At 39.6% G+C, this 20810-nt stretch overlaps 1 protein-coding gene across 2 annotated transcripts in view; it reads right to left on the bottom strand.

Annotated features, from left to right (window-relative positions):
* Window positions 1-8822, bottom strand: part of negr1 (neuronal growth regulator 1) — a 178935-nt gene extending 170113 nt beyond the window's left edge. Inside the window, exon 1 of one of the 2 annotated variants that reach the window (XM_034080995.2) lies at window positions 8346-8822. In XM_034080995.2, the coding sequence (XP_033936886.1) occupies window positions 8346-8518 (173 nt within the window). In that variant the 5' untranslated portion in view covers window positions 8519-8822. The remainder of the gene's footprint in view (window positions 1-8345) is intronic. The other variant, XM_034080996.2, reaches the window with a different exon arrangement.
* Between the last annotated feature and the right edge of the window lie 11988 nt (window positions 8823-20810).

Raw genomic sequence — 20810 nt, 5'->3', positions numbered from 1 at the left:
GTGATTATAAGAATATTAGAAAGACGCTTTAAAACCTAGCATAGCATCTATTGCACTTGAAATATTTTCCTTAGGAAAGCATTTCCTTTTAGGCTATAATTCACCGGGGCACTCAATCACGTTAGTCCTAATTGAAATATACTAGAAATAGAAATGCTATATTTTTGAAAAGTACAATAGATTGACTTGAATATAAATCAAACTCATTGAGATGGTTTACAGAGGGTTTTAGAGTTTAGAATTTGGCTTTCATCATATGTTGGCACTAGGGGTGTAACGGTTCACAAACATTTCGGTTCGGTACGTACCTCGGTTTTTAGGTCACGGTTCGGTTCGGTACGTTTTCGGTACAGCAGAAAAAATTATCACAAAACATAACATATTTTTTTTTAATTATTATTAAACTGTGAATAATGTATTCATTCAAATAAATACAAAATATAATAAAATAAACATTAAGGTGCAGCATTTCGATAAACTGAAATAATCTGTATTTGAACTTTACTGTACTAGTACTCACAAAACATAAACTATTAGTTTAGGGTTTTTAATTATTATTAAACTATGAATATTCACTCAAATAAATATAAAATATAATAAAATAAACATTAAGGTGCAGCTTTTCGATGAACTGAAATAATCTGTATTTGAACTGTACTGTACTAGCACCTAAGCAGCCAGTTTGACATTAGGACTTGCTTGTCATTGTATTTTCATGTTTTAAAGAAAGATGTACTTGTCCACATTGCTTGCCGAAAGGGCAGATCTGCTGGCAGTGGCACTAGCAATGTCTCCTGCTGTGGAGAACACACCCTCTCGCTAGGGACAGAGGTAGCGGATACAGCCAGGTAGCGCTTTGCTAACATGGCAACATAAGGATATTTGCCGTTTGTAATAGCTTTGGCTCGGTCTGAACTCTCTGTGAGTGGTGGAGGCTTAAATGCTAGCGGGAGTTGGGTTTGCACTTCAGTCTTTTGGTACCCGTGATATTCACGTTCGGGTGATGCCTTTTCAAATGAGTGTGCAAGTTTGATGTATTGCCAGCCGCGTAACCAATGTTAGTTGAACAATGCCGACAAACAGCTTTGGTTCGGTCCACCTGTCTTTGTCCGTCATCCTTGTTCGTAACTGCGAAACCAAAATGTTCCCAAACCGGAGACTTCAATGATGCTGGAGGATTTTCAAGCTCAACTTTATCTGCGTTCGCCATTTCGACAGTTCCTCAAATTACTGACTAAATTTGAACGCATCCCTCTGACCAGCTCTCATAGCATGCCCTCTCATCCAATGAAATGACTTGCTCGCTCTATGACGCGTTGATCACAATGTGAGGAAATTACTCTGAATGCTGCGACGCAGCACCTGAGATTACTTCCAAGAAGTTGTTCACGTTCTCAATTTTTTACGTTTAAAGTTATATGCGTTCGGTACACTTCGGTACACACGTGTACCGAACCGAAGGGCCCGTACCGAATAATTTCGGTACGGGTACGTGTACCGTTACACCCCTAGTTGGCACCCAAACATAGTTACAACACGTGGCGGTATATAATGGGGGTTATCTTAAAAAACTCTATCATCTTCCTAAAATGTGTTAATTAGGAAGCAAGAACAAAGAGAATTGGTTTGGATTTTATGTATACAGTGTATAGGTTTAAATGAGATGAGTGAACCCCACCATATGGCTCATTTTCATCCAAAGAGCATTTGATTTACGTCATGAAAGTGTCCTTCTGTTTCTTGACAAAAAAAGAAAAAATGCCACACATATTTGAGATTAATTCTGGTCTTATTTGAGGGATAAGGCTCATTTCAGAAACAAACAATTCAGCAGGCTCTGACTTTCAAGTGGATGCTGCTGCGGAGGTTAACTGGAGGTCTTAAGGAGGAGGCAGCCGCTATGAAAGACTTCTCAGCCGCTGATCTGGCTCGTCACCTTACTGGCTTATTTCCAGCTGTACTGAAGAACATCAATTGAAGATGGATGGGATCTAGTAATGAATCTGATTAATACTTTAGTATATCCAGCTTCCCTTGGGCAACAGGGCACAGACCCACAGCGGTAGCAATACGCCTGCTTTCTTGTGTTTCAAAGAAAAGGTCAGATTTATTTTACATAAAAAAGCATGAGTTTCTCAATGTTTATTGTATCTGTGCCTGAGTGACTTCACCTGGGAGCCCCTCCCCCATGCCCATTGTTTTGCATCATGATACCATCTATTCACTCTCCAGAAATGAGGTCATATTTGCCCGGCACTTGATCGTTGAGATGTCCGGACCCCGATGAGCATAAGACTGTGCAACAAAGCAAAGAAACAAAGCAACATGGTGCTGACTAGTGTTAATTTCGTTGACTAAAACTATGACGAAATATGTTCGTCAACGACCTTTTTTTCCATGACGAAAACTAGACGATGACAAGACGGCACCGACGGCAGTAAACAATAACTGTAACGAAATCATCATGCAATATCGTTGACGAAAAGTGACGAGACGAAAATGTAGTTTACTAAATAAAAACTATGACAAAATCTCTCTTTACTTTCGTTGACGAAAAATGAGGAGACGAAATATTATCAAAGATAACGTTACATTTCTGATAGTCAGTTGTTCTCCCAGCAGTTCCATTTCCGGTGCTGCGGCAGAGCAGCAGCTGTGTGTCTGTGCTGCGTGCGGCGGTACATTTGAATTACACCGGGCAGCGGCACAATATGAACTGTCAGGAAGACTCGGGTCTAACTCATGGTCTAACTAACCTTATTTAACAGAAAATAAAATGGCAACAACAGGGCTTAGTGGTCGCGTTAACCGAATACCCCCCCGTCAGCGCGAGTGAGTGATACATTGTGCACTCGACGGATAATAATGGATTATGACGGAAATGTTACGATCCTGTCCGTCAAAATGACTGACAACGAAAAAGTCTAAAGCCACCACTGCTTGGCAGAAAGAAACAATGCGATATTTGGGCCCATTTTCGCTACAATGAGGCGGAGAAAAAAAGCGAATGCATTGTTTTATCAGAAGGGAAGCAATGTGGCCATAACACAGGTAAAAACACCACACACCTGACCAGACCAAGCTTCTTAATCATTCAACCTGTGTTTTTCATCAAATAAGGACAAGATAATCTTATTTATTTATATACTAAAATGACAAATTATTGGTTTTGGCTAGACTAGTTTGACTGAAATGTTCTATATAATCTGATGACTAAAAAAGACTCAACAGTTTTCATTGACAAAAAGTAGACTAAAATAATTAATTTTCTTTGACTAAAATAAGACTAAAATGCTCAGACTTTTAGTCGACTAAATCTTGACTAAAATGTTGACTGTTTTAGTCGCCTAAAATAAAACTAAAATGCTCAGACTTTTAGTCGACTAAAACTTGACTAAATAAAAACAGGCTGAAGGTGACTAAATATGACTAAAACTAAAAAGGAAATTTAACACAGGACTACGACTAAAACTAAATTAAAAAATAGCTGACGAAATTAACACTAGTGCTGACAGCACCATTGATCGCATTTAACATTTAACAGCAAACAGGCGAGGGAATTTTGGCATTTAAGGCAAGACACCCCGGGTGAATAGGGTAATTTTCTTAACTTAAAAGTATCAACTAGAAATTTCTCCAGTTAATTATTTACAATAAGGCAATTGTTTTTTGTATTACAAGTTTTCTGAAATAGCATGTTTAAATATGCAAATTATCCATTATCTCATTAAATATGCACATATTTTAACACATTTCAGGAATCGAAATCTGAACTTTGGATAAAGCTAGGTTCAAAATTCGTGTTTAATTTTGTAGTCATATTAGTATCTAAGGCTTTTACAGAAGGGATATTGGATATCTCTTTATCACTCCATAAATCAGAAAATACTATCAACAGCCCTGTCGCCAATACTGTCAACAGCCCTGTCGCCAAGTTTTTAGGTATACAATGTTGTATAATTCAGGCTATGAATGATATATGAACAAACCCTTCAGTAAAAGCCTTCATAATATTGATAGGAATATAACTGGAAGGTTTGGTGTATCTACATGCTACTGAAGTTGAAATTTCGAACTCAGAGTAGGAGAAAAAACTCATTTTGAGAAAACGACCTTTAAAGATTGCAGTGAGGCACTATAGCTAAACCCTCCTGTTCTTTGGATGACAGCTTGCGCATCAACGCACTTAGTGAAGGTATTTCATGTTCTGGGTCATTTGTTTTTTGTATAACCTTGCTTCGTGCAAGTGACAATTGTTGTCGTCTTCTCTGTGAACGTTTTTTTTCGCTGTTCTTTTGCCATTTTGAGATTTCAATTTCTAGCCGAAAGCTAACCAGGAAGTGTTTTAGCACACCACGTGACGCATCTGAACGAATCACGTTGTCAGAAATTGACACCAGCCAATGAGATTTCGTTTCTTGGTTTAAGACCCCTTTGTGCTTTCACGATTGGTTGCTGATACAAAGGAAATGACCATATTTGGATCCGATGAGATTGTGCAGGAGAGACGGAGCTTTCCAGCGATACCTCTGATGACATGGTGCACACAGCGGTCGCGGTACTTTATGTTACGTTAGAATGCTAACTTTTGGTGAATTTAGGAGAAATGTACAGACGCAAATAGACAAACTATAGTAAAATAAACACTTAAATGTGTATTTTGTACGTTTTCCTTCCAAAAGCCTGAAAGAAAACATGTTATAGAATCAAAATAGCACAAAATCTCAAAATTGACCAGTACTTGAAAAACGATGTTTTTGCCTGCCGTCTCTCGCCTTAATTAACATTGACAGACTCAGGTGTGCCTACAAATATGTCAGAAGAGGTAGCTTTCCCCAAATGAATGCATGCATATCTAGCAGCTAACCAGGCAGTTGGAGATGAAGAAGCCTATTCTTTTTAGAACTGGCTGGCTGTGGCCTAATTAAAAAAAAATGATGAAATGCAAAAAATGCAGAGGGAGCCTGGCAGCCATGGTTATGGTCTGTGTTAAGGATATAGTCAACAATTATTTCTTCATATTGTGTCCTGTGGAGTTTTAACACTTGATATATTTCTGGGGACACACACACACACACCAAGCCATTTAAACTGGATGTTGTCTCTGGCTCAAGTGCTTATAGAAAATGTCAAGACCTTTCAAAGCCATAATAGTGAAACAGTTGAGCAAAATGATAAATGGCAGTGTTTTTTATGTGCTGGATAAGGCAAAAAAACGCAGCTCGAGTACAATCATGGACAGCCAGAAACGATTTTCATCAACTGGTCTGTTGACATGAGCAATAATTTTAGATTTATACGAATACCAGACTTTCAAACTAGTGACAGGTCAATTTTGCACCATTACAGAGACTAGGGCCCGTGGTGCAGGCCTTATTCTGTGGCTGTGGGCCAACTGTCAAACTAAATGACGAAAATAAGCTTGGATCATTGTTTTATTCTTGCCGTGTACAGCTTTGCTCCTATTTATTTCCCTGGTTCCTATTTTCTGCCTTTGAAAAATATAAAATGTCACTTTTAAAGAAGAATCAGTTTACCTTTTGTCTAGCTCTCGCACCACACATAATTCATTTGGAAAACATAGAATACCAGGATAAAAAGACAAGCATACTTTCAAAATAATACTGCAAATGGCATCTGTATGATAGCAGCAAATGCTTAAGATTTCAATCTGCCCGGACTACATTTCTAGACACTGGCTCTTTGCTGTTGATTACAGCTGTTTATTCATGTGGAAGAGGCTGCCACTGATACCGTGTGTTTCCTGACAGCATGGGGAACTGTCTTTTATCTGGCTGTCCCCCTAAAATTCATAGCCAGATGAGACATTTACTGGGAAGAGTCGAGGTTTGTTCAACTGAATCCAAATGACATGAAAACAGCAGAAGGATGTGGGGAGAAAGGAATGTGTGGCTCATCTTAAACAATGGGGTCTCTATGGAAGCTCATAGCTTGCATACATGTAAAAGAATGCAGCATGCGTGCATAACATGAATGCACTGATGTAAAACATTGTAGAAGCAGCAGCCGGATTCATTTCAAATACAAGGTCCATCGTTAGAGGCTGAATGACTTAGCTTTAAACTAATCAAAAAAGATTAAAAAAAAAAAGGGTTAGGATGTACATGCGTACCATTACTCATTTTCAAGAAGTTCAAATAATTTAATTGATGTGGACCCACTGTCCAACGTGAATCAGGGCAGCAGTAATGCGGCGCTAAGAATTAAAGAGGTGGGGGAAATGAACATATGACAGCGGACGCACCTCACGGGAGCTACTCCATAATCCAGAGGCAGTGACTAATTGCATGCTTCTGGGTTTGTCAGTATTTGAAAGTGCTCACATTTTTTAGCCAGAAATCAGCAAAGGGCCACAGTAAAATTGCCTTCTAATAGTCCGAGGTCTCAAAACGCAAAAAACAAGCACTGTTTTCTGCACAACATTGTTAAAAGAAATGATTCATGCTTTGATGCCCGTCTCTAAAGACCAGGGGGGGGGGGAGAAAGAAGGAAGAAAAGACTAAGCCATGATTCCTCGTGGTATAAGAACATGACTGAAACAAGACACAGTAGGCCTTTATTATCACTTTGGTGATGACAGTGTTTTGCAACTGGATGCAATCTCAATAGGCAAGGAGAACAGTTTAAGAGATTTGCAATCTCTATAAAGTCAACAGGTGCGTGCTCAGCAAAGTGATAACTTCACAGTGGACACGTTCATGTGAATGAGAAAATGACTGGTTATAGCGAGTGTTGCTGAATAACCATTAATTAACCGTAAGAACCTGGTAATGGATGCATCTTGAACATGTTTTCCCTATCCATTTCCAAGAAGGCATGAACTGAGGCGATGACCCGCTTGTGGAGTGTTGCCTTATTCAAGGGGTGGAAGGCAACTTGTTTATTGAGCTGATTCATAGCCCAGGGATAATCTCTGGTCCAATAAACCATAGGGATTCAGGCAAAGCTTCTGCCACTGATCACAGCCGACACAGATTGACACCAGGGAATTAGACGCCCTCTCTTAAGAGACAGTCAGAGCAGAGGTGTAAGTCTCTTTGATGCGACAGCCCTTTAGGCATGGTTAGAAACATGTTAAAAATAGTGAGCGCCCCTTAGCTGTTGCCAAGGTAATTCTGTGATGATAAGTAGCAACACATTTAAACCACCCTCATAGTAAGACACTTATCTCTATACAGCCACTTATGATGACCTTATGCCACAGAACCAATTCAGCTCTTCAGAGTAATCAAGTATGAGACAACAATGACTAAAAGCCAAGCTGAGTGGAACTTTAGACGGTTAGCTGCTCTGTATTCAGGGCCACACTGAGCATCTCTCAGTCAACATCCACACAATTCATATTGAAATGGGGCAGGCCTGCCCCCTCAGCCTTTTCTGAGAGCCATCACAGCGGATATTTGATATTGGTAGAACAAGATATTATCACATAGCTTTTCCAAGATTTCCTTTTTTTTCTTCCTGTGTTTAGTATAGAGTTATGATTTCTCTGAATAACTGAAATATACTACACTGATGTGTTTTCCTAGTATTAATGGTATGACTGATTCGCATTGAAAGTACTGTAAACTATTTTGACATTGTTGGTGATGTGCTAAGAATAAAATGTGCAAAAACTCCCAAAGTGCACTAGTCCACGCCCATGCCCAGTCAGTGTGTGTATTAAGAGGCAGCTCAATCTGGCAACGTAGCATACGTGATGGAGGGAAGATGGGGGAGGATGGGGGAGAGAGCGCGTCATTGCCATAACTCGATTCTGATAAACAGCCACCACAAACACACTCTGCTGCCTCTTTTTAAACTGCGACATCACACTCTACACTACATTCTGCAAAACTGTCAGGACGGCACTAAATACATAGTTCTGTTTTCGATCTTCAGCTCCTGAAAATGTGGGAACGACTATCATGTAAGAAGCGATATGCTATGTTGGGCTGTTTGGTTAATTCAGGCGACATGTTCCCACCTGCGTTTGGTTATAGAATCAAACGCACACCTAATAACACAACAACGCTGGTAGCTCATGTGCACAGAGGGAAAGTATGTTAGAAAACTTTGCTGTTGCACCTGCCTCTGCACAGGAGCGGTGTCCTGCGTAGCACTGACCGACCCCCAGTCAAGCGAAAACAAGGACGGAATGGAGGGAAATTGCCTATTGTGTGTTTATCGCAGGCGCTGTGCGAACACCCCGTTTAAAAGTAGTTAAGAGACATGTTTAAAACGATTAACTGGTGTTAAGGAGCGTGTGCGGGTGAGAGCTTTAGAGAGCCCCCGACAGAGTGAATGTGAGCGGGAGAAAGTGAAGTTGTGATCGCTTGTTTTACCTCAGAAGAGCCGTGTCGCCTTGTCTGCTGACCACACTTTCCACCGAGTAGGGATAGTCCACAGTTTGTCCAGCGGGCAAACAGGACGGCAGAAAGCAGCACAAGCTGAGTATTATCGCAGTTAGCCACTGACCAGAGACACAAGCATCCTGCACCGCAAACATTATGTCCATGACAGCTGTGTTGTGTTGCCGCTTTTCCCCCAAGTCTTCTTGTCTCGATTAAGCAAGGAGTTCAAAAAAAGAAACGTCGTTTTTATTTCCACACTTTTCCTCCTCGGAGCCCCGTAAAGAAATGGTCCGCAGTACAGTTTCCCAGGTTTGTTTTGCTGGATGTGGAGCCCACTGTGCGGGGAAGTGTACTCTCCAGTGGCTTGCACACCATCTAGTGAGGAAACGCGATGTAAAATGGGAGCAGACCTAGAAGCAGACAACCCCCAGGCTCTGATCCTGTTGCCATGCGGCCGTTTCCCGGGCAACCCGTTCCCAGTGGCTTGGTGATGGAGCAGTTAAAACGAGTAGGTATTGATACAACCCAGGAGCAATTAAAGATATCGACTGGAGAAACACCCCCTATGTATTCCCCATAAGAAAATTAACAATCTGAGCATTTGCTGGAAATGGAGCTAACTGATGGTGACGCTGTGCATCCCATAGGAATACTATGGGAAATACATTATATCACAGAAAGTATACTCAAATGTGCATCATTTGATGTCATCATATATAACCCACGAGTGTAAAAGTGCAATTTAAATTTAAATGTGGTGCATACAATAAGAATACAACAGGAAAATACATTATATCACAGAAAATATATAGTGAAATGTGCATCATGTTATGTCATCATTTGTGGCCCACAAGAGTAGGCTAAGAGCAATTTTAAATACAATTTAATTAAATAAAATATCCTGCAATACAATTAAAACAATATTACAAGCCCCTTTTGGGAGATGTTGAGAATATTAGAGTGATATTTCATTTAGCTGGGAAAACTGCAACTGTGACTGTATTCACACACAGAGAGAGACACAGGGGACATACAAAATGTGTTTTAGAGCAGTAGCCCTGTGTATCATGCTGCTCTAAGCCTTTTGACTTAGCCTACATAATACTTAACAGACTGTACAGCCGTAGCCATGGAAATGACATACATTTGTCAGAGGTGACATGTTGGCATTGCTCTTCTTAATTATTGCACATGACACATGACTGGTTATGCACATTACACAACTTCCCTGTGGATCTTTCACAGAATAGTAACAGAAAAGACTAGATAAAAGCAGTTAGCTTTTGTCACTACTTCAGAGAGCATGTGCTTAAAATGTACGCAGTTAAAGATTGTACACAACAAGTTATCATACAAATTGAAATGTAGGGATATTGTATATTGGTGCTACAACCAGTAAGTAACATATTATCTCCTGCAACAATTCCATGGAGTTGTTTTATCGTTATTTTTGTTGTTTTATTCCTGATTTTATTGATCAGTTTTTGGTTTATATGCTAGTATCCTATTATTTTCCTCCAGATTCTATAAAACACTCCGTCCCACTTTATTCTCATATTTTGTTGTTAATAATTTCCCCAAAAGGATCAATATAGTTTTACGGTATATTATCTTAAAATCCTATATCACAGACCACAGAGAATATTGCCGTCAGTGATGTTATCAAGATGCACTCTCTGGACCTGCTCCATGGAAATTTAACAGGGTGAGCGCCTGTGAACTGTTTACACTGAAACAAGCTTTAGGCTATTGCCTTGCCTTTGGTTTCACACCGGAAAAGGAGTCTTGATCTCCCATAAATTCCTTCTGGGTGCTGGGAGAGCTTTCCTTCTTCAGTTTTTATTTATCTGAGGAAATCGTGTATTGCAGTGGAATGAGAGAGTAAGTGTTGGGATACAGAGGGGACAATTCACTGTTAAAAACAAGTCAACATCCAATGTTCCATGACAAGCATGCATTATACAGGGGTCCTGAAAAGTTCATCTTGTCGTAATTGCATAACTGAAGCTCCCTCTACTGTTAATAGCTGTGATAATACCGTCAATACCGACCCTTACACTCTGGTTTTGTGACAGAGGAGTTTTGGGCTTAGACAGTGAGATATTTTCCATCCTTCACTTGTCAGTCACAACATTGATTTATTTTTTTTCTGAGCCCTTCAAGTTACCTCCTAAAATGAACCTTCCCATGCATGAAAGCTACAATAACTCTATTTTGTGTTAGTGCACTGTGCAGATGGGAGAGAAGACTGGCAGCCTATAATATTCGACTCATAATAACCTAAGGAATTATGAACAAGATGAAAGAGATCAGGTGCTCGACTATCACAATGCCTGAGCTGTTCTGAGTAATGGATACCTCAGACATTTCTTCACTGTTTTCACAACCAGCGGTCTTTTCAAACAACAGTGAAATCAATGCATGCAATTTGCATTAAAAGTGATTGAATGAAATAACACATACACCAGTTATCCCTTGACAACTGGTAGATTTAAATATAAACTACTACACAGTGTAATTTGTATCAGGTGAAGCATAAACCTAAGAAAATTAGCGTTTTGTGTTTTGGATATATTGGTCTTTAAGACGATAGGCAGCATTAATAGCACAGTTATTTTCTTAATTATTTATGCTAATGATGTCACAAAAACCACAGAAGCATATGCTGCCTTATTTTGACTCTACTGAGCATAATGCCTCAGCAAATATCCTTTATGGCTTTTATAGCTGTCTTATATGCTTCACACAAAATACCAACCTTAGTTTATGGGACTAATTTATAAACCTGAGTAATGCAGCATAATGAAAGCTATTGTTTCCTGAAGAACGTAAATGCATGGTCATTTTTCTGTAATAGCGATTTGGTTGGCTATTATGATAATGGCTGACATCCTGCAGGGAAGTGTGCCAATCGATCAGACCAAACGCCAAAATATTAATGCTGAGCAGTTCTATTAAATGCACCCTGTAGCCTGAGGTTTACAGGACACAACGAAAGATCCATGGGGACAAAAAGTAAGAATAACTGATCCCCTATTAAAAGGATCAATGTGTAGTTGCTAATATCCAAGACTGTATTTTAATTAATGTAAAAGTATAACCCTGGATGTTGAACAGCCTTCCATCTACAGTTCTGAATTATTTAAATGTTATTATAACAAAAGGGCATTACTGGTTGCTATGACAATCTGATTAAAATCAGCATTATTAATAGGACAACTCGTGATTTTTTTTTGCTCTTCAACCAAATATTTGTATCGATTGATATAAAAAAAAATGTACAGAAGAAAAATCCAGTGAATTGAAATCCCCTTTTCATGAGGTTGCAGCGCAGTGAATCCCTTCCTGCAGTGATGCCTCTGAAAATTATAGTAAAATGACTCCAGTGGGGCTAAATTAGCTTAAAATAATAAATAACACCCACTTGACATTGTCATTCACAGAAGGATGATTAAATATTGTATGTTGCTCTCATTTCAATAAAGGAGAATCCAATATTCCAAAGTATAGGAGTTGACAGCTGTTATCCCTATTGTTAATCTTTAACTAATGACACAATATTAACAAACTAAAGTGACCTGAAAACACACCAACTCTGCTGTGACATTCAGGTTTCAAAAGAGACTTACCTGACTTTCCGGGAAATAAAAAAAAACAAGGCAACCTCAATGACTTTGTTTTGCCCTGAGTTTTTCACACACAAAATTCCATTATGTTATATAGTTCAACAACTTCTTCTTGTCTGAGTAAAAAGTAATGTGTTACATTTCTCAAACTGTACCTTACTGTCAAAGTCCAAATGCACTACATAGATATAGTGGACAAAAACTCATTTTGAATGAACTGTAGAGTTTGATATATGTAGCCCTCCAGCAGTGATTTATTTTGAGCCTCCACTTTCTTTGCTGCCCATGTGGGGTGGTACAGGAGAAGAAAGCCTACGACACTCATGAGTCACAACTACATTTGTACTCTAAGACAGCAGCACCTACACATTTCATGCATGGTGGACTGTTCAAAAAGTTCTTCAGTCATCAAATATATCAGGATCTGTTAACCCTGCGATTGGAGTTTACTTTGAAGCTTCTCCAGGATGTGAATCAGTCAGACTAGTGAAATTAAAAGATAGAGGTAGTGAAAAGTTCATCTTGTCATGAAATATAGCACTGAGAAATAACTGACTTCTTTCAGAACATAGTGTCGTTTCTTGTTAACTCTCAGCCCTTAAATGTGGAACAGCTGTTGGGAACAGTTGAGTGCCCAGTTGGCTGGATGCAGGGTGGTCCGTTGTGTATAAAGAATGCTCAAGGCTACATAATAATGAGACTCTGGGAACCAAAAGTAGATTAAGCCACATTTGAAACATCAAAACACTAAACAGATAATTTACTGACAAGAAAAGTATGTTATAATAAAATGTTACACCAATTTGTACTTACACTTGCATTCTAATTGTTTTAAAGGTCCCATTACATGCTTTTCCGGTTATTAACCGTCCCCTTGTGTGTTATGTAGCTTTTGATGCATGTAAACCAGTAACTGCTAGAATCCACTTCAAGACACTGGTACTAGTGTACCATGCTGTGAATGGTCCTGGCCCTTCCTACATCCAGGACATGGTTAAACCATACACCCCAGCACGTGTCGGGCACTCTGCATCAGCCAAACGGCTCGCTGCACCCGCACTGCGAGGGGGACCCAAGTTCCCATCAGCAAAAACACGTTGGTTTGCTATCCTGGCTCCAAAATGATGGAATGAGCTCCCCATTGACATCAGGACAGCAGATAGCTTACACATCTTCCGGCGCAGACTAAAAACTCATCTCTTTCGACTCCACTTCGAGCAATAAAATTACTAACAAAGCACTTTTATACCAACAAAGCACTGGCTATCTAAAGCCAGTTGTGTAGCACTTAAAATGGTTTGGCTCTATGAAACTTAATGTACTTATATGATTCTGTTTTCTTCAAGTTTGTATCTTCTTGGTCGAATGCACTTATTGTAAGTCGCTTTGGATAAAAGCGTCAGCTAAATGCAATGTAATGTAAACGATCTGCAAAGTCACAAACCCTCAAAGTACACCCTGTAGCGAGTAAAACTCTAACACAGAAAAGACCTGTCTATGCTGCCCCAGAACGCCTCGTTGGAGATGTCTCTTTTTCCATTTTTTTCTTCCTGGTCATAGTGACGTAACACTGCGGAGCTCCGTAGACACTCACTCAGCCTTATCTTTTCTCAGCCGCGGTGCTGCACGGAGCTCCATACACACTCAGGATGTGAGTGTGTGTGTGTGTGCTCAGGCTGAGTTCCGCGGTGTCTCGCTGTCTCGCAGACCCCACGCAGCAACCAGGAAACGACAGCAGTAATACAGCTCGCACTGTCCGCTCCTCGAGCCTCAAAGGGCGGAGCAGCGAGCCCCGCAACGTCCCGCCTGTTATGTTTTGCATGGGGCTTTTGTTGTTTTTGTGTTTAACTTGTTGTGTGCTCCTTTTACCCCTCACTACTCTGTCTTTCTGTCTCTGCAGGGCTGGTGTGTGACAGGGGGGCGTGGCTGGTTACTCCTGGCTGCAGATGAGGCACACCTGTCCCCACTCACTTGATTACCTGCTCTTTAAGAGCCTGGCCCTCACCTCACTTCTCTGCCAGAGTATTTTTCATGCTGTCCCGCGGTCCGGAGTGCCTTTCTGCAGCCTGGAGTCTGTTGTAGTTGTTTAAGGAGTTCTTTTTGAGTTTTGGTCGGAAACGTTTTCCCGCAGCTTTGTTTTTGGTTTACTACGGCCAGCCAAGCTCCCTGTCGTCAGTACCTGCCTTGGATTACCTTGTCTATTAAACTTTTTGAAACTTTATTTTTGTCAGTCTCTGCTTTGGGGTCCCAGTAGTATCTAAACGTCACACCGCCAACACGGCACCCAGACCCTACGCAGCATTCTCATCTGTTTGTCATTACTGGTGTCATTTTCTGGTTGCTAACAAACGCCATTGTAACATATAAACCCTGATGTCCAGCTGTAACGGTGGTGGACTCATCAGAACAGAGTGGGCGAGCTGACCAATCAGAGCACAGTGGGCTCATAGTGAGGGAGGGGGGGCAGGAGCTCCTACAAGGCGTGTAGGACAGAGAGTGGATACACATACTAAGAGATGCTGTATGAGAAAACAATGTGATTTTGGAACATTGAACAATGTAAATCTATTCTAGTAGACCTCAACAAGTACACTCGGGTGTACTTTGAGGGTTTGTGACTTTTCAGTAGAAATGGCCATGTCATGGATCCTTTAAAGGTGGGGTAGGTAAGTTTGAGAAACCGGCTCGAGATCGCTTGAATTTGAAAATACACAACCGGAGAAAGTCTGCCGCTTCCTTATAGAGCCCCTCCTCCAACACACACGAACGCGCACATGACCAATGAGGGCACGAGAGAAGTTTGTGCCCCGATGGAAGGCTGACAGGCAGGTAGGCCAAAAACATTTCTTTATGGATTTTTGGGATTTTTTGTCAAAGCACTTAAGATATTCATTGCTATCGGGATGTTAAGAGCATTCCATGGAATATAACAAAAAGTGTATCTCGAGCCGGTTTCTGAAACTTACCTACCCCACCTTTAATTAACAAAATTCCCCTATAACTGTGAGGAAGACAAAAAACAAAGACCCCATGTGATTGATCCGACTAAATAACTTGTATTGATTGATAGGCAGTACAATAAAAAGTGTAAAAAGTGCCCTGTGTGAAACATTACCAAAGAGCTATTTCATAATTCATTTCAAAATGGCACATACAAGCATCCTTAAAGAGCCTGTGACACTGTTTTCCCCCATCATCCAAACCCATCAATTTGAGTAAATATTGTCCCCTTGAAAACCGTTACTGAACTGATTTTGGATATTTGTACTTTGATAACCATTAATCTGCCCTTCAATGTTGACAATTTTCTGGATCTTCTCGCGGATTCTTCAAGTCCCGCCAAATGATCGGTGACGTCATTGCGGGCACAGCGCTCCAGCTGCACCGTTCAAGATCCCAGCTTCTGCATGTAAACGCACGATGGTGCACACAGCAGCAAGCTCAGACAGCGATGACAGTTTACGAAGCCAGTTCAACAGACCCTGGATATGTTTGAGTAACAAACAAACTAACAACAACAAACTAACAAACGAGATCTCGCTAAGCGGTCCTACGACGCTGGTTATCAACTCGGTAAATCAAGCCAGGGTTTCTCTCTCCAGCTGAGAGCGCGTTCACGTCTAAGACACGAGTGGATCTGACTTTAATTACATTTGTCTCGAGTGTTTCGTCAACATAATGTGTTGCTTAAAATAATACTTCTGCATACAGTCTGTGACACTGTGAGTGTTGCACGGCCAGATACGGCTGGAGAAGCTGACTCAGATAAGGAAATATATGATATATTATGATATTATGATCGATGATCTGATTGATGATGTAATATGAATGATAAGTGCGACACGACTTCTCTACATACGGCAGTTTAAACTGTATTTCCTTTATCCTGTAATATGACTTGAGAGATTTAAACTCCGCACACTGAGTTGATCTCTTTTCTATAGACGCCGGAGGCGGGCAGCGTCAGGTAAAATAAGTTATTTAGCCTTCTCAAACCTGAGCCTCACGCGCCGCCTATGGGGGATGTGCTAGTTACTTATCCGACCGGCCCACTTCGGTACCGGCCCATCCGATGGCCAGTCCGCCACTGCACCCAGCCCACGTAAACTGTCAACGGGGGGAGCCTCGCTGCGGGGAAACGGTGGACCTAGTGTCCCGATCGGAGTGGGAATAATAATAATAATCCGTGCATTTTATCCATTCATTTCCCCAACATTGTGGTAAAAAAAAACACACGTTTAATCCATGTTGTTGGTGTACTACAACTACAAAAAGCATCGGTTTGTTTTCTCATCAGGAAATGCAGACCAGCTCAAACAAACGATTTTTAATCATCATCCTCACGATCATTTAATGTGTTCATATGTTCGCCGAATTGACATGAAAGCACTAATAAATGTAGTTTCATCCACTTGAGTTTACAACTACAAAAATAATCGATTTGTTTTTATATCACATCTGACGGGAGGAAATTCAGCAGCTCTCACTCCCGATTTTTAATCCTAATGTAATCATCATCTTCACCACGATCATTTATGTTTATGTCGCCGAATTGACATGAAAGCACTGACAAATATGAATATACTGTAGTCAACTTAATTAAAACGTTATTAACGTGCCTAATCTGAGTAATTCACCATTTCTACGCATGACAACACACTTTGTCCGTGTTTGGCTCTCGAAGCGTTCCCGCATTGAGGTCACTTCCGGCTTCCCCCAAAACTTCCTAATGAGTCGATGGAATTTCCCCGCGATGTTCGAAATTATTGATATTTAACGGAACGGTATCGCTTTTTCTTTTTTAAACTGACGGTTCGAGATTACTAGTAGCCCAATATTTCATTGCACAACAGTTGTTGGGATGCTGTCACAGGCTCTTTAAGGGTCAGGTACACCATGTTGATTGATTGTTCTACAGACTAAAGCCATCAAGTCAGAACAAAGACTGAATGTTAAATCATTGCCTGTTGTGTAGTTAGATACATTTTTATTATAAATGCAGGGGTTTTTCTAGAAAAATATAGTATGAGAGCAATACTGTGGCGCTGATCTTAAATATAAGATATATAAATTCTCGCCCGTATGTAAGATGGCGCCGCGGACGTAAACAACAACGCGACTTCGGAGCTCCGTAAAAACAAATCTCTCTATTAGGCCAGCTCAATTAATCATATTTTAATCGCAATTACGATTATGAAAACAACATAATCGAAATAAAACGATTGTTTTCTTTATTTTCTTTTATTATTATTTTTTTAGTTATTTTTTTAATTGGTTTTTCAGTTGAATTATGTTTAAAGTTCAGGGTAATCAACTGTTAAAAACATACTGTTCAAATAATTTTTTTCAGTAAAATTATGTTTTCAAAGTAAATGGATAATTTTAATAATCGACGTCGTGATATCAATTATTGACCCAAATAATCGAGATTATGATTTTTGCCATAATCGAGCAGCCCTACTCTCTATGCTGTCTGGTGGTCTATTTGACACGATTTTCATATTTTTGGAGACATTATTCCGTTTTTGACAAACAGAAATATTGTTTTCTGGCATCACTTTAACATTTTACAGGGGAAATCGGCATTTTGGTTTTAGGGCGCACGCCGAAAGTGAGGGGGGCAGTGCCCCTTTTTCCTGGTTGAGACAAAACCCTGAAATGTAATAATGTCATTTTTAGCCAATTATGGAGGGCAATAAAACAAGTTGAAAATATAATACTGACCTATTATCACCCTTATTGTACGTTTAACAGATCACGATTAAAAGATTTGATCATGTTAATCACAATAATATATTTGATTAATCATTATATTGAAATACTAGTATTCAATTGTATTTTGAGGGGAGATGAAAAAAAGACACATGTAGTGTTGTAAAATGCATTACAGACTGGTAAGAGAACTCGGAGGGAATTTTACTTAATCATTATTTCTGAATTATTGGCATGTAGCCCGGATTGGAAAAATGCCTTTCCTCCGTCTTCAGCACACCTATAGAGTGAACAAGTTGTTTGCTCTCACAGCGAGTAGTGAAGGTTCTGATCCTGTGGTCTCAATGCAATGCATATCTCTTTGCCGATTTCGCTGCTTACTGCCTTTTCACAGCCATGAGATTAATGGTACACATCCCGCTGGTATATTGGGAGCAACATTTTGTAATGTCTTTACAAAGTAGGTCAAACTTAACTTGCTATTCATCTAGCGAACATAGGGAAACATTTTAAGCCACTTTGTGAATGTCTGACATCTCCAAAGTCCAATATTCTCTCTCTTTGTGGTCTCATCCAACTAAATCTAAACTTATGTTGTTATTCTCTTTCCTGTCCAAAAGCCAGTCCTGAACTTTGACCATCTGCCCGTTGGTGCTGCTGAGCATGTAGTGTACAGTGAGTTAATCAGATTTCTTTGCTGCAAACAGCTGCCTGCTACAGCTGGAAACATGCCTGTCGACAGTAGACTTTGATCCAAAAAAGACAGAAACCCTCCTGAGAGCTGATGTGCTCTGAACAATTGGGCTTTTACAGTACATTAATAATTCAGCAGTAATTTGATCCAATGTTGCTATTTTAAATATTGATTAGTGAAGCTTAAACTTAGAGCTTAACATGTTGACTGACAAGCGGAGTTCTTATGAAAAAACTATTTTAGTTGTTTTTTATAAATTCATAAGAGTATCACCTTTAATACTCAGGAGACAAACATCTTTATATTTTATTCATGCAGCGTTACTGAATTTATTGTAATGAACAAAGTTATTTGTTTGCATAGCAGTGCAAACAATCTAAGAACCTCACAGTGTGCCAATGAAGGTAATGCTGCCTTCCTGCTTGCAAGGTTTCTTTTTTTGTGCTGAGCTCAAACACCAGCCACAGGCAGAGCAGCAGTTCCTGTTTGTTTTTCTTTGATTGTGTGAGCTAGCATGGCAAAGCCCCCTTCTGTTTGTAGCTAAATGTTTTTTGTTACATCGGGGTAAATGCCTAGTATTTCCCAAGATGTAATGCTTTGAACTGCTGTTTTTGCAAAGAAACCACCTTGTGCAAGTCATAATACAATATGTTTGCAATATTGAACAAAAGGTATTGACAAAAGTTGATTCAAGGATGATTTAAAATGATACATTTCTTAAAGCATTTCGTAAGGTGATACAATTTAGATAATGTTTTGCTGTTTGATTCTTTTTTATTTATTTTTAAAAGACTTGTCATGTGTAAACTGGCTTTTAGCAAATTAATATGAGAGAAAATACTCTCAGACAGAAGGACGTTTTTTCTTATCAACCTTCCCGAAAGTACTCCTCAGTTGTGTTTTATTAGTTGCTGCTCTGCGGTTTCTCTGTAAGGATGTCCTTAAACTTTCTATGATATTACTTTAAAGAGATATTGTGAGGACTTTTACATAAAATGTTTCATAATTTACTGTTAATATGCTGCTGAGCTACTCAACGCTGTATTGTGCCTTTTGTACTACCATCGTAATCATAATCTCAGGACTGAGGGTCCTTTCAGGTACTATCCCTATTAAGCATCAAGGCTGGAAGCATGATGCATCTTATGCATAAACAGGGAGAGGGTTATATAATCCCTGACTGTATCACTTGTTCTGTAGTCACTTTCAAATATAACTTTTGAGTGTGTTGTTGGTGGGTGACAATGGCACCAATGTGTTGTTGCGAGAAGTTCAATGTTTATAAAAAGTAACATTATGAGGCCAAATTCTGTCTGTTTAATCGTGAAAATCAGGGGTGAACAAAAGTGAGCATGAGCCACATTTATTGCAAAGCTTTATACTGTATGCGTATTTGTTAAAGAAATGTCTTAAATTGCAGCTTAGAAATAGTCCCAAAAAAAAGGGTGATGTTGGTCTGGGGGTTTGCACCAGAGCTGATTTGATTGTCACTCACGAAACGTTAATCTTCATGATCCTCTATATTTCTGCACTTGTCATTTAGCATATAAGCACCATCACAATCAGCTTCTTGGATGCTTTCGGCTCCAGCTAAGCTTTCTTTGGCTCGAGCCTGTTGAGCCTTGAGGCAGTGTTAATATTGCACGTAGCAAACGGAGCAGTAGTTGATTCTTTTATGGAAGTCTTTATGAGAACAGTTTTCCTCTCTTTATTGCTACCTCGATGGTTCTACTTTAATCTTTTGACTTCCCTTTTGGCAGCATGTTGGGGGGAAAATCAATCACTAGAGAGTGGCTAAATCTAGTAGCACCTACGTTTGGAAACTGATGTGGGATAATTTGGGAAATATTTAAAATGGAAAAGTTTACTTATTCTGTGTTGATTATCTGGCCAACGCCTGAACTACCTTATGTTTGGTGTCATGGACTCACTTTAAAAACCTTAAAATTGGCTGCACAAGCACACCCTGAACTGCACAAGTATGTTAGATAGTTAAAACATCAAAAACTGCTGACAGAATGTAGTAGAAGTACACTTAGGTATGTAGGCGGTACATGTGTACAGATTAATATATATGTGTACATGTTACAAGATTTTAAAAGGAAGGCTATATGGGTAGTTCCTATGTGTTGACTGCTCAATGGTGAACAACATGAGAATATCCCCATACATCGCTAAATAGAGACAGACTTGCTCTCCTAGTATCAAGAGAGAACATATCAATCTTTAGTATCCGTCAATATAATAAGAAATTATTTTTGAAGGTTACTTTAAAATAGATGTGAGTACCATCACAATAACTATTGTAATCCAAATCCAAATAAAGCATTTACATATTACAAATCATTGATGACCAGTTCAAAATAAAAAGGAACAAATGTAGAAAGGCTACTATCACAGTGAGTAAAAAACCAGGACCGCGAC

This window comes from Pseudochaenichthys georgianus, chromosome 4 (assembly GCF_902827115.2).
Source record: "Pseudochaenichthys georgianus chromosome 4, fPseGeo1.2, whole genome shotgun sequence".
Lineage (NCBI taxonomy): Eukaryota > Metazoa > Chordata > Actinopteri > Perciformes > Channichthyidae > Pseudochaenichthys > Pseudochaenichthys georgianus.
This window is presented reverse-complemented; position numbering and strand designations above follow the sequence as displayed.